The 14732-nt window shown below is 38.6% G+C and overlaps 1 protein-coding gene across 2 annotated transcripts in view; it reads right to left on the bottom strand.

Annotated features, from left to right (window-relative positions):
• Positions 1-7810: 7810 nt before the first annotated feature.
• TM7SF3 (transmembrane 7 superfamily member 3) overlaps positions 7811-14732 on the bottom strand; it is a 31068-nt gene continuing 24146 nt past the window's right edge. For both annotated transcript variants that reach the window (XM_006199954.4, XM_072954185.1), the window contains exons 10-12: positions 11881-11978; positions 11129-11291; positions 7811-9396 (exon numbers count right to left, since the gene is read on the bottom strand). In XM_006199954.4, the coding sequence (XP_006200016.1) occupies positions 9134-9396; positions 11129-11291; positions 11881-11978 (524 nt within the window). In that variant the 3' untranslated portion in view covers positions 7811-9133. The remainder of the gene's footprint in view (positions 9397-11128; positions 11292-11880; positions 11979-14732) is intronic.

Genomic DNA, 14732 nt, shown 5'->3' with positions numbered 1-14732 from the left:
AATATGATTAATATACTGTACTCACTTATACTAAATATATATTAAAATCAGCAGGATAGAACATTCTACTTTTGAGTATATAATTTGTTAAGGTAATATTCATGTAGTAACTTTTATGTACAATTTCATATATTGGTGAAATTCAAAACTGCTTTTCACTTCGCAATTTTTTATCTTAAGTTTGGAGTAAGTGGGGTTGATGGGACAGATTGAACAGAAAAGGGCAAATGGCCCAAACATTAAATTGATTTCTTTTCTCATTCAGAGGCCTTAATTGATATTTTATAAACAAGTGACAGTTTTCATTTTTAAACTTTTCTATTGATTTTGGGGAAAGTATCCTTTAATTTGATGGCAGATCATTCATAGAGTTTTTATCCCCAGTAAGAATTAGAATAAGCTACATAATTGAGATTAAGTCTGAGGCAATTCATTGGGGCAGCTCTATTATAAACACTGAGAAATAATTATTTTTGTAAAACAAACAAGTTGAGTTAATTTATTCTTGCTCTTCTTCAATATTTAAGAACTTGATGTTTAAAGACATTTACTTTGTTATATAGCAACAGTGTTCTATCCTTTTTTTTTTTCAAGCAGAACCTTAAATTTATGTCTGAGAATATGTATTGCTGGGAACCTATTTTGTCAATAAAGACGAATGATTAAAATTGGTATGATCTCCAAGTTAATTTGAAAACAGTGCTTACATTTATTCTTACATACAGCTTATTTTCAGGGCTTTTTATTTATCTTTTCTTACCATAGATTTAGTACTTAGCAACAGCTCCTGTCTGTATTTCTTAGGAGTTGGCCAGCAACTTTTTGCTGATTCTGCAGAACTTTTGATCATCTGTAGTGGGTTTAATAGTGTCCCCCACAGGAATGTCCAGGTCCTGTAACCTGCCATACCTGTGGATGTGAGCATATTTGCAGATAGAGTCTTTGTAGATTTAAAGGTCTCAGGATAAGATCATCCTGGTGTTAGTATGGGCCCCAAATCCAATGACTGGTGTCCTTATAAGAAAGAAGGAGATTTGAAACACAGACAGGAGAAAGTCCTGTGAAGACAAGAGACAGATGTGCAAACCAAGGAACCCTAAGTTTTATGAGGGGCCCCCAGAATCCAGGAGAGATGTGGGGAGCGATGTTGTCCCCCTCAGAGCCTCCAAGAGGGACCAGCCCTGCTTGATTTCACACTGTAGGCCGCCTTGATTTTCAGAACTCTGAGACGATACATTTCTGTTAAGCCATCCAGCCTGCAGTAATTGGTTACAGCAGCCCTGGAGACAACATCACCCATTGTTTATCTTCTGTCTGCTGTATTATTTATTTTATAAGTGGAGTGCAGCTCTAAAAAACCAGTTATGTACAGCCTCACAGATGAAGTGTTTTCTGCTCAAACGATATTCTTTGATATTCTTAAATATCAAGATGACTTCCAAAATTCTGTGTTTTTAAACTGACTCAATAATGAATGGGAGATCAGAGATGCTTCACTTAATTTGGGGTGACTACTGTCTTTTTTGACTATCAGTGTAAAACAGGAGTACATTTTTTAGTGAAGTATCAATGAAGAATAATTTCTAATGAATTTGAGGGGACGTTTTCTTTTTACCTCACTGACTGCCCCTCAGTCTCCTTTGTTTTCTTCTTTCTGACTTCTTAGCGTTAGGGAACCACAGACCTCGGGCCTTACTCCTGCTCGCTATCTATACTCACTGTCCTGATGATCTCACCCAGGCTCATGACTCTTAATAACCACCTGTATGCTGGGTGACTCCCAGGTCTACAGCTCCCTAGACCTCTCATTAACTCCTGACTCATCCAACTGTGACTATCAAAGAAATACCTTGAACTTAAGACGTCCAAAGCTGCATTCCCAGTCTTACTCTCAGATCTCTCCCATCTCAGTTGATGACAACTCCATACGTCCAACTACAAGGGCCAAAACCCTTGGTGGCATCTTTGACTCCATTTCTTCTTGAATCTTGCACTCAATTCATTAGCAAATTCTGTTGATACTCCCTTCTACATACAGTTGACCCTTGAACAACTTGGGGGTTAGGAGCACCAACTCTATATAGTCGGAAATCTGAGTATAACTTACAGTTGACCCTACACATATGCAGTTCCTCCATATCCAAGGTTTAGAATCCACGGATTGACCAAACACAGATCATGTGCTGTAGTATTTACTACTGAAAAATTCTGTATGTAAGTAGACCCATGGAGTTCAAACCTGCATTGTCAAAGGTCAACTGTATATCAGAATCCTACCATTTCTCAGCATCACTCCTGGTTAAATCCACATCATGATACTGTTAGGACAAATTGGATTCAATATAAATACCCTACAATAAGAGCTACAGTAATCAAAACAATATGGTACTGGCACAAAAACAGACATACAGATCAATGGAATAAGAAAGTCCAAAAATAAACCCATGAACTTAATGGTCAATTAATCTATAACAAAGGAGGTAAGACTATACAATGGAGAAAAGAGTCTCTTCAATAAGTGGTGCTGGGAAAACTGGACAGCTGCCTGTAAAAGACAAATTAGGACACTCTCTAACACCACATACAAAAATAAACTCAAAATGGATTAAAGACCTAAGTATAAGAATGGTTACTATAACTCCTGGAGGAAAACATAAGCAGAACCCTCTATGACATAAATTGCAGTAATATTTTTTGGATCTGCCTCCTAGAATAATGGAAATTAAAAACAAGAATAAACCAGTGGACCTAATTAATCTTAAAAGCTTTTGCACAGCAAAGGAAACCATAAACAAAATGAAAAGACAACATACAGAATGGAAAAAATAAATATTTGCAAATGATGCAACCAACAAGGGATTAACTTCCAAAATATAAAAACAGCTCACAAAGCTCAATATCAAAAAAAAACAACTCAATTAAAAAAAATGGGCAGATCTAAATAGACATTTCTCCAAAGAAGATACACAGATGTCCAAGAGGCACACGAAAAGATGCTCAATGATGCTAATTATTTGGGAAACGCAAATCAAAACTACAATAAGATCTGACCTCACACTAATCAAAATGGCCATCATTAAAAAAATGCACAAAAGATAAATGCTGGAGAGGGTGTGGAGAAAAAAGAACTCTCCTACATTGTTGGTGGGAATGTAAATTGGTGCAGCCACTATTGAGGACAGTATGGAAGTTCCTTAAAAAACTGAAAATAGAGTTGCTATATGATCCAGCAGTCTCACTCCTGGGCATATATCCAGAGGGAACTCTAATTCAAAAAGACACATGCACCCCAACGTTCATAGCAGCACTTTTTACAATAGTCAAGACATGGAAGTAACCTACATGTCCATCAACAGATGACTGGATAAAGAAGAAGATACATGAATACAGTGGAATACTACCAGCCATAAAAAGGAATGAAATAATGTCATTTGCAGTAACATGGATGAACCTAGAGATTACCATACTAAATCAGGTAAGTCAGAGGAAGACAAATACATGATATCACTTATATGTAGAATCAAAAAAAATGATACAATTGAACTTATTTACAAACAGAAAAAGACTCAGACATAGAAAACAAACTTATGGTTACCAGGGGGGTACCAGGGCAGGGAGGGATAAATTGGGAGTTTGGGATTAGCAAAAAAAAAAAACAAAAACAAAACTATGTATAGAATAGATAAACAACAAGGTCCTACTGTCTAGCATAGGGAACTATATTCAATGTTTTGTAGTAATGTAATGAAAAAAACATGAAAAAGAATACGTATATATTTATAGGTATAGCTGAATCATTATGCTGTACACCAGAAATTAATACGACATTGTAAATCAACTATACTTCAATTTTTAAGAAGGGGAAAAAAATACTCTACAATAGGGAAATAGTAAATTTAATTAATCTAAATTTAGTAAATTTAATAATCTAAAACTATAGATACCTACTCAGTGAAGTTTATTATATACTATGGCTTGAAGATTCTAGCAACAGGAATAAAAATATGAACCTAAATTTGCATAATAAAAAGCTTAATACTAAATTGCACATTTAATTACAATCATGTGAAAATCAAATGCATTGGGGGATATTGTCTATAAGCAAATAATATCAATATACCAACAACTTACTCCATTGTTTATACATACTAGCCAGTTCGTTTCTGTGCCCTGCTAACCAAAAGCCTTCAGAAAATTCACTACATTAAAATCAGTATCAGTGGGTAGGGTCGTACCCTGAATAAAAATATGCTCATCTTGAAACACATGGTATACTTCTTTAGTATCAGAAGGCTACATTTGGGCTTCCTGTAAAACTAACAATGAAGACAGCTGGTTAGAATCACTGTTCCCTAAGAGTGTGTCCCTGTCATGTATGTGCGTAACCCTGAGCCTCAGGACAGAGCTTTGACTGGTGGAAATAGTTGATAAGCAGCTAGTAGCCCTTGGCTGCTTTAAATGCCTGAGGATTTGTCAGCTTCATCTCAGATTTCAGCCCCAATCAGGGGTCCAGTGCTCAGTCCTATCAAGCCAAAGCTGATGTGAGAGCAAGTGAATGAATTTTTCAAATATAAGCTTCTCCTAGAATATGTCCTTTTGAAGGCCTGGCTCAATGATCATAGGTTTTTGTCCTATGATCAGGCTGAGTCAGGCAGACTCAAGACCTATACAGAATACAAGAGGTGAAAAACATCTCTACAGTAGAAAGAAAATCATGGTGTGTTATTATTAAAGGGCTTCAGGGGCACAGCTGGTTTGGAAGAAAGGTTGAGTAATTCATGGAATGGGAAACTGTCCTCTGTTCAAAAACCTTCAGGCATCAATACACAAGATGAGGGAGTGAGTTTTTTTTCAGAGAAGCCTTCAATCCCATCCCTGAAATCAGTCCCCTAGAACTCTAAGCCCAGCCCTAACAATATATATATTTAAGTCTTTTTGAGGAATTTTGATACATGGATGGTCTCTGAATGAGACAGCTGGTTTACTTAAGAAAAGGAGTTGAGGTCTACTTCAATTCCTGAAAACACCGTCCCTGGAGAAGTTGGGTGCAAAGGCCTGCTTAGTCATACATCTTACCAGCTGCATTCATCTTCTGATGCTCTACCTGCTTCCTCGAAACTCCCAGCACAGGTTCCCATGCTCCTCCTAGTAGGTGCACCACGAGTTCAGGCAAGCTGATCACATGCAAGTCTGGGCAATAAAGAATCCACTCACAGGAGGAGCCATAAAACCTCATGTGAGACAGAATAACCTCTTTGCCCTTAAGAACTTCAAAGGCAAAAGATTTCAAAAAGAAAAAAAAAAAGAATGTGGCCATTCTTTAACCTCCTTCCAGGGGAAGGCATTCACCCTGGGGCAGCAGAGTTAGGTATATTATCATACTTGTATGTGCAGGACTCTGGAATAGAAGGAATGATTCCAAGGGCCACGGTGTGTGGGTCACTTAAGTGTTCTGATGTGCCTGCCAGGGAATAATTGCTAAATTCTAAGGTCTTGGGAAGAATGGAAAAAGAAAGGTAAATGAAAAGACGCAGTGCGCTCTGTGCCATTTTGTAGTACAGTTAAAATTTAATGAGGAAAAGAAGACGATAAAAATAGAACCAACATATGACCCAGCAATGCCATTTCTGGATATGTATCTAAAGAAACCGGAAACAGGATATTGAAAAAAATATCTGTACTCCCATGTTGATTGCAGCATTATCCACAATAGCCAAGATAGGGGAGCAACCTAAGTGTCCTTCAATGGAGGAATGGAAACAGATGTTGCTTATACGTACAATCGAATGTTATTCAGCCATGGGAAAGAAGGGAATTCTGCCATTTGTGACAACATGGATGGACCTTGAGCATTATGCCGAGTGAGAAAAGTCAGCAGAGAAAGACAAATACTGTGTGACATCACTTAAACAACAGAAATTCATTTTCTTACCGTTCTGGAGCCTGGGAGTCCAAGATCAAGGTTGGTTTCATCTGAGGCCTCTCTCTGCTGGCAGATGGCTGGCATCCTAGTGTCCTCAAATGTACTTTGTTCCAGTGTCTCTGTGTGTTCTCATCTTTTTGTAAAGACACAAGTCAGATGAGATAAGGGCCTACTCTAGTGGCCTCATTTTTAACATAATTACCTCTTTAATAAAGCCCTCTCTCCAAATACAGTCACATTCCAAAGAACTGGGAGGCTGGGGCTTCAACACATGAATTTGGAGGGAGACACAGTTCAGCCCGTATCAAAACGGAAAACACAGGTAGCCTCCCTCCCTGGGTGCGGTGGGAAGCTTCGGCCCAGTTCTCAGGAAATGAGCGCCCAGAATTCTGAGGTTTTAATGAAAGTTAGTAACAGGTATCAAGTACATTATCAAAAAATAAACTTTATACCAAAAAAAAAAAACTACACAAATGCAGCTGTGCAGAAATACTTAAAAACACTGGAAATTTCAAGTATCTATCATACACTCTGCACTGAACAGGAAATGGTCCAGGATCACAGAGAATTAACTTGGAAAAAACATGTTTTCACTGTGTAAAATTGGTAATTCCCCAAAAGATATCACGGCAATATAAACATTAGGAGCTCCCTACCAATTCACCAGCAGAAGGATATTGAAAATAATCAATGAGGTACATTTTCATAATGATAAGAGTGTAAAGCACATCTGAACAGGGAGTTAGGCATCCCAGATTTTGGTCTGGGCACTACTATTTGATAACTGTGACTTCATATAATTGATTGAGAATTTCCTCAGGTGTAAAATAACATGCTAACATATTAGATCAGACAACGTGATCTCTAAAGTTCATTCCTGGTCTAATATTCTAGTAATTTCTTTGTTAGAATCAGTTTTCTATCCCATTTTATACAGAACTCAACTGGTCCGTAGCACTGGTTAGCTGCTGGGCTTTGACAATCTGGTAGCTGATCTCTAAGAGGTTAGTCAGAACCAAAACAACTAAAGAACAGTAAGACCAAGTTTCTGGTAACACTGCTGTTTTTCTGACTTGACACGATTGAAGGGCTAATGACACCAACACAAACTAACGCATTCAAGACATCAGCTTTCCTTCTAACAAAGCTTACAACTTTTAACCCATGCCCCCAAGTTCCCTTCAATTCCTATCATTCCATTTATGCTTTAACTGATTTTTTAAGATAAAGAATTACTTGTCCAGATGAAATGATTTCATTTTTATAGCTGTGAAATTGTCCTCGCATATCTTATTACTTTGGTACCAATACAGTTGGGAAAAAATTTTATAAGAATTTGATAATAAGGAGACTTTTAGCATTTTTTTTTCAAAATAGGTATTTATTATTTAAAAAATTATACAAACTGGCTTTTTATTACTCACAAATTATCATGAAAAATTTTAAACAATTTGTAACCCCCTACCCCCCCAAGAAAGTGTGTTCTGTCTTTACAATCCTCACTGGCAGTGCATTTTGATGGTATAGAAAATAACTCACAAATATTCCATGTAACTTTGTTAGAATTTACAATGATATGGCAGAAGCCAGAATCCCTATGGTGAATTATAAAAAAAAAACATATTTTTCTCTTCACGTTTAAGTGTTACTGAAGTTATCTAAACAGTGAAGTTTACAAAATAAATAAACGAACAATTGTGTATAATTTTTCAAAGCAGAAAGGATTAGTTATACATTTTTTTTCATTTTGTTTCAGCCTTTCCAAAACACTTTGAAAAGCAAAAGTTGAAAATTTTCCAGTCAACTGAAACTTCAAAAATCTATTCTGAAAAACTCTTAGAAGCAGCATCGTTTAAACAGTGGTTCACTCACAAGTGGAAATGCAGCGACCACACCCGGGCTCACCATCACCCAGGCTTGTCGGAGTCGCCAGCCTCGAATCCAAGGCAGAACCTGGGAAGAGGCTCTGAAAGTTAAGAGGAAAGGCCATGAGGGGTAGGGATGCAACCCAGGGCATCCGAGTGCCTCGTGGTGGACAAAAAAAGAGTCAAAACCGAAGAGTCTCTCCTTACAGAATCCAAGGTCCTCATTAAAAGCAGCTCTATTAAACACCTGAATCCCTTCTGACTTCCCCCTCATCACTTTGAAGCACAGACAGCACGAAGGCTTCATACAGAAATGTTTTGAAACTGTATTTTACATCAATGCTCTAACAACTCATTTAGCAGAAAGAACTACAAAACGCAGATTTTTTAAAGATTTCCTTAGTAATGGGACTACATGTAGATGAAGTTAGGAGCCAACCTCTTTCCTAACAACAAAATAATTCTTATGTCCATCTAATACAGTTTACTAGAGATCAACTGTCAATATTATTTTAAAAGGTCTTGAAGGGGGAAAAAAAGGGCCCTTTTTAAATCTGCAATATAAATAAATCATTCTTATAAAAGTTGTATTATTCATATAAATTGACTTATTTTCAAATAATTGAAATAATGTAGCTATTTAAATTACCATTTGGGGCCATAAAAGGCAAAGGGCACCTACTGAACTACACACTTAAAAATGATTGGAACGTAAGTATGTGTTTTACCACAATTAAATAAACAAAAGAGTGGTATCTTTTGATAACACAGGATGCTAAGAAAGGTGCAACTAAGCAATCAGACTGCTTTTAGTAAGAAAGTAAGTTGGTTCTACCTCTTTTGTACTCTGAAGTTCAAAGGTGCAGTACTGAATCCTCCAAACACAGGAGCAAATAAAAATACAGTGCAAGCCTTAAATAAAACCACCCTCTGCACCCCAGCCCCAGAGTTTAGACAGTCAGGTGAGAGAATTGTTCCAGGAGTTATAAAAAGAAAGTATCGGGAGAACAACTGATTTTTAATTTTTCTTTTTTTTTTTTTTGAGTGTATTTAGTTAACGGAATAAGTTGATCATATATTTATAAACCAGAGGGGAATTTCTTAGGCATTCAGTAATAAGGAAAAACCTCCCTACCAGCACTTTTGGTCATCCTTCTCACTCTGACTGAGAATTACTGTCATCTCCCCAGCACACCCTTACCCCATGCGCAGAAGGACACCACAATACTGTACAAAGCGCAGGTGCAGACGCCGGTTTCTCAGCACCTGGTCATCAACACCAACTCCGAGGCGGTGCCTGGGCTGCACTGCAAGATCACACTTGTGCTGCCCAGCCCGCTGGCCCCTACAGAAGCAGGGGCGTCCTCTCTCCGGCGGGCTGTTCCTTCCGGAAGAGCTCTTTGATCTGGGCCAACCGGCCACGGAGCCTCTCTCTCAGCGGAGGGATGTGGTGGCTGGGGTCCAGGATGTTGGTCACTCTGCGCTCTCGCTCTCGCTTCCACAGCTTGTAGGGGTGGGGAGGGAAGAACGGCCGCCCTCTTTCTCTGCGAATCTGAAACGTGATGCCACTCACAGCCAGCATCCCCCACACTGCCAGGATAATGAAGTCTAGAAGCCAGGAGAAAAGCGCAGCGTGAACTCTCGAATTTTAAAACCTAACACAGATCTAACACAACACTGCCTAGCCTCCCTCCGTTTCATCCTTCCTCAGTTAACACTAGGTTTTCTGGTAAGTCAGTCCAAATGGACGTGTATTTCCTCACTTACAAACCAAGGAATGAGCGAGGAAGCTCTGGTCTCAAGTTTTAAAATAGGAATTTCCTATTACAGGCATTTGAGATCCAGACAGGTTGTAAAGGAATCAGTTGTTTGGATCCTTGTCATTCCAATATCTTGTGACTAGTGCCCACAGGCAGAGCTGTTTGTTGTGTTTCTCCAGAGAAGGTGGGGAAAAGGCAGTGATCTAGGTATACCTCACTAATGTACATCATGGAACATTAGAGGCCACCATGCTGTTTTTCCCCATTCGAACCTGTATGGCATTTCTATACCCATCCCCCTTGGGTAGGATGGGTATAGAAATGCATGAAGAATTCAACAAATTGTACTGAGCTTCCAATAAAAGGCTTGGCAAAATATTGTCAAACTTCCAAGACATGTGGCTTTCAAGGTCTCCATCGTCAACCTCTCAAACAACACAGGCAGGTTCAGGACAGCAGAGGGAAAGACTTGCCCTTAAATATTCAAAACAATCACAATCGGATTTATGGGTCTTCAATTCTAAGACCTGCTTTTCCATCCTCTCTATTTTAACATTTCTGAAACCAACGTATCATAAACCTTGGTGAACATTCGATTCAGTAGTCATTTTTTTTTCCCTTCAAAAAGTTCATGGAAAGTTTTAACGGGCAGACTCTTACAGTTGAGGAAACCATACAATTACTTATTGAAAAATCACTTTAACCTTTTTTTAAAAAAAAGTTTTAAATCTCAGCACATCTTTTTTTTATTGTAGTATAGTCAGTTTACAATGTTGTGTTAATTTCTGTACAACACAGTGATTCATTTATACATATATATTCCTTTTCTTTTTTTAAATTCTTTTTTAATTGAAGTATAGTAAGTTACAATGTGTCAGTTTCCGGTGTACAGCATAATATCCCAGTCATGCATATATATAAATATATATATGCACATATATTCATTTTCATGTTCTTTTTCATTAAAGGTTATTACGAGATATTAAATATAGTTCCCTGTGCTATACAGAAGAAATTAGTTTTTAATCTATTTTTATATATAGTGGTTAACATTTGCAAATCTCAATCTCCCGAGTTTATCCCTTCCCACTCCCTTTCCCAGGGAACCATAAGATTGTTTACTATGTCTCCGAGTCTGTTTCTCACTTTTGATGAGCAAATTACCTGCTTCTTTACAGGCGGGAAACAAGGGAACAGCTTACAAAATCAGGTTGTCATTCTCACCCCTTACCCCACCCCAATTCCTCAGGGGTGCAACAGCTTTATTCTCAGCATTTTCCCCACAACTAGGAATTGACCAGGTGAATCCTAGTAATTCTGGTTTAGAAATGTCTTAATGAAGTCCACAGAGCAGGTTTTTAGAAGCATGGACTTCAACCACCTTACAAATTTAAATTCTCTGCTCCTGGGATCATAAGTTATCATTGACACAGGACACTAATGGCATCTGTACTCTGTGAGTTTCCTCCTTTGGTCCAGGGAATCCTTCTTCCAGTCTAGTTACCGAGTGCTCTCGTTAGCACAGGTGGGCCACTGTTCCTATTTGACTATCACTCTGGTTCTTGGATTTGGAGTCTTACCATTCGTTTGAAAAGGCACGTTTAGGAAAGCCCCGCGGAAATCCACGTGGAGCGCTCTCTTGAGCACGTTCAAAGTGATGTAAGAAAGGCTTGTGTACAAGTAACTGTGAATGGCCAGGACCACCGAATAGGAGCCAACAAGTCCACAACTCAGGATGTTCAGCTGAGGAAGAACAGAAGGGTTTAGGCATCACCTCTGGCAGAACAATAATAGCTCTGAACTTGCACCACTGGCCTCAATCTCTGGGAATCACTTCCACTCCCTCAGGGCACATGAAGAGGAACCAAGTCTTAGAGCTGAATGAAGCTTTGTTCCCTGAGAAGATGAACTGCAAAGAACCTGCAACACCCACAGTTCGTAAAACACACGTTCCCTCATCATAGGAAATATCTTCTCTGTGAAAGAGCTTCAACAATGAACTCTAATTAGATGAAGAACCATTCTTCTGGAGAGAGAGCTGAAACTAACCACCCATCTGGTTGTGGCATTACTGTAAGCCCTCCCTTCTGTTCCCACTGTTAAAAGCATGATGAGCACGATGAATGCCTGCTCTATTTGATGGAAAAAACAGGGTGGTAATCGTAACTAGAACTTCTCTCACTTTCACAGCAACCAGGCTACGTAAAATCCAATCATCTGATACAGATTATCAGACTCTCCCTAGTGAATAAAAATGCAAAATGATGCAACAAGTGAACAAACGAAGGCCCGGGACAATAGAAGGAATAAACTGACCCCATGAAACACTTACTATTCTTAGGCAGCCTGTGAAAACCAATGGAATGACAACAGCTATACAAGAGAAGGTCACCCAGAATATTGCGTCATCACGGAAAAGCTTTAGGTTTCCTGAAAAAGAAAAAAAGAAAAAAAAAATCAAGGGTACACAAAAGGTTCACTAAGTCAAATTTCACTTTCTCAACATGTGAACACAGACATACATCGAAGATTTCATGTAACAACCAGGGACTACGTTGGCAATTAGAAATGAATTGATATTTTTTTCACTTAACAGTCAATACAGTCCCCTTTGAAGGGTGTGTTCGAAGAAGGTAGAGGAGTGGGAGGAAAACCAAGCAGGTAAATGCTCTGCACTTATGACCAGGATAATTTAGAAGAGGCTGGACTAGTCCCAGCTCTTCCCTTCATTAGCTGTCATGCTGGGTCTCAGTTTCCTAACCTATGAGGTAAGAAGGTTGAACTACTCCATCTCCAAGCTCCAAATTGTCCTTTCTCGCTATCAGTGTCTACAATTCCATGATTTTGTTCTGCAAAGTGAAAAATACAAGTGGCATTCAGAGCTAACCATATGAACTGCAATACAGCAGCAAAATCCACTGATGAGATTTTTACCATCAATTCATTTCCCACACAGCCACTGCACTCTGGCGATGTGATTTCCTCAGGCATCAGGAGAGACAGGAGCTCTCTTATCTGCCCTACTAAACCCTTCTCCAAAACTCGGCACACCTCGGGGTGACTCATGACTCATACATTAGAACTCCTATTATAAATTATGCTTAAATAGCAAGAATATAAGCCTGAGAATTATTTAATATGACACTGGCACCAGCACTCAGTCCAACTGGAGGTGGCTCTGCATCTTGAGACCCATGTGCCTTGAAGAGTGGGGGTTCCACGGTCAGGGGATCTGACCTGGAGACCCCATAATCTCAGAAAGCAAACTGCAACCCGCTGCAGAGTGTGTGGACCATCCTCTCTAGTTCAACCACATATATACATGGGGCTTTAAAAAAAGTCTTTTGAGGAATCCAGGGATTAAAAATAGTAGTTATGACCCAGGCTTGCAAAGACTGACCCTTTCAGAGTACAAGCTCTTTGTGAGCCACATAATAAGGTGAAAACAGTCATTTAATTAGATTTGAGAGGTCAGCCAGAGTTTTCACATTTTAATGCTTAAAAATAGGAGTTTGCACCCACTCTCATGAAGGAGACACTCACCCTAAATATCCTTGAGCAACGAGATAGCTCATATGCATTAGCTACTAAAAATAAGACAATTTGACATATTAGCTATAAAAAACTCTAACCAATCACCCCTCCATCCTCCAAGCATTAACGAAAAGGGAGGAAGCTCACTAAGCGGTATTTGATTTAGCGCTTCTAACATCCTGAATCTGCATTGTCAACGAACATCCCTGTGAATCTGTCATCTGGCCAAATCTAAACACTGCTACTTTGCAGGTAGATTAAAAAGCTGCCTGTAAGGGGGACTGTGGGAATGGATTTTGCTATAGGTTTGCTGAAATCAGAACAAAGGGACTTGGAATGGTCAGTAAATCACAGGTCACCAATTCTCTCTGGTCTTAAAAAGATCTTTAGAGAACTGACTGCTCTCTGTATCCTGCATTCTCAAGAGTGGACAGCCTCAACAGACAGCTATTCTTCTTTTAAAAATTTTTTATTGAAGTCTGGTTGATTTATAATGTGTTAGTTTCAGGTATACAGCAAAGTAATTTGGTTTTTACATATATATATAGGTTTATATATATTTGGTTTTTTTATATATATAGGTTTATATATATATTTGGATTTATATATAGGTTTATATATACTTGGTTTTATATATATATAGGTGTGTGTGTGTATATATATATATATTTGGTTTTATACATACATATATATTTTTTCTTTCTTCATTATAGGTTATTACAAGACATTGAATACAGTTCCCTGTGCTACACAGCAGGTCCTTGTTGGTTATCTATTTTATATACAGTAGTGTGTATCTCTTAATCCCAAACTCCTAATTTATCCCTCCCCCAACTCTCCCCTTTGGTAACAATTTAAGTTCATTTTCTATGCCTGTGAGTCTGTTTCTGTTTTGTGACTAAGTTCATTTGTATCATTTTTTTAGATTTCACAAATAAGTGATATCTTATGATCTTTGTCTTTCTCTGACTTACTTCACTTAGTTTGATAATCTCTAGGTCCACCCATATTGTTGCATATGGCATTATTTCATTCTCGTTTATGCCTGAGTAGTATTCCATTTCGTGTGTGTGTCTCTGTGTGTGTGTGTACACACCACATCTTCTTTATCCATTCATCTGAGGAGACACCTATTCTTATATCTAACATTCCCATAACCTTTAATCTGATACTGAAATATAAGAACTAAACATTATCACAAGAAATAGCTTAATAGAGAACCTTTGACTATAGATACTCCTCTTTGTTTTTGCAGTTTTGACAACAACCAGGAAGTGTAAGGTACTGTACAACTGCAAAGTGACAGAGGACAGAATAGGCCACCCTAAAATGTGGCCCTGGGCATGTGGATTATTTTGTGCTAAAGACAATCAAGACCCTGGCATTCAGGAAAAACGTTTCTTCCCTTCTACTGCCTAAAAGAATTTAGATCGTGGGGATTGGCCCAGAAAGCAAGCAACCACCAAAGATAGCGTTTTATCTGCAAGACTCAGCTGCATCGCGGGGCAAACATCTGACCACCAAACACCTGCTCTTCTTAAGCTCCTCTGAACTGCCCTCCTCCCCTTTGAAGCCCCAGACTCCCTTCATGTCTTAGCTCAGGACGGCAGATAAGCCTCAACTGCTGAACTGCCTCTGGGTTTATATTTT

The sequence above is a fragment of the Vicugna pacos genome, chromosome 34 (genome assembly GCF_048564905.1).
Source record: "Vicugna pacos chromosome 34, VicPac4, whole genome shotgun sequence".
NCBI lineage: Eukaryota > Metazoa > Chordata > Mammalia > Artiodactyla > Camelidae > Vicugna > Vicugna pacos.
The sequence above is the reverse complement of the archived record's forward strand: the minus strand, read 5'-3'. Positions and strand labels throughout refer to the sequence as shown.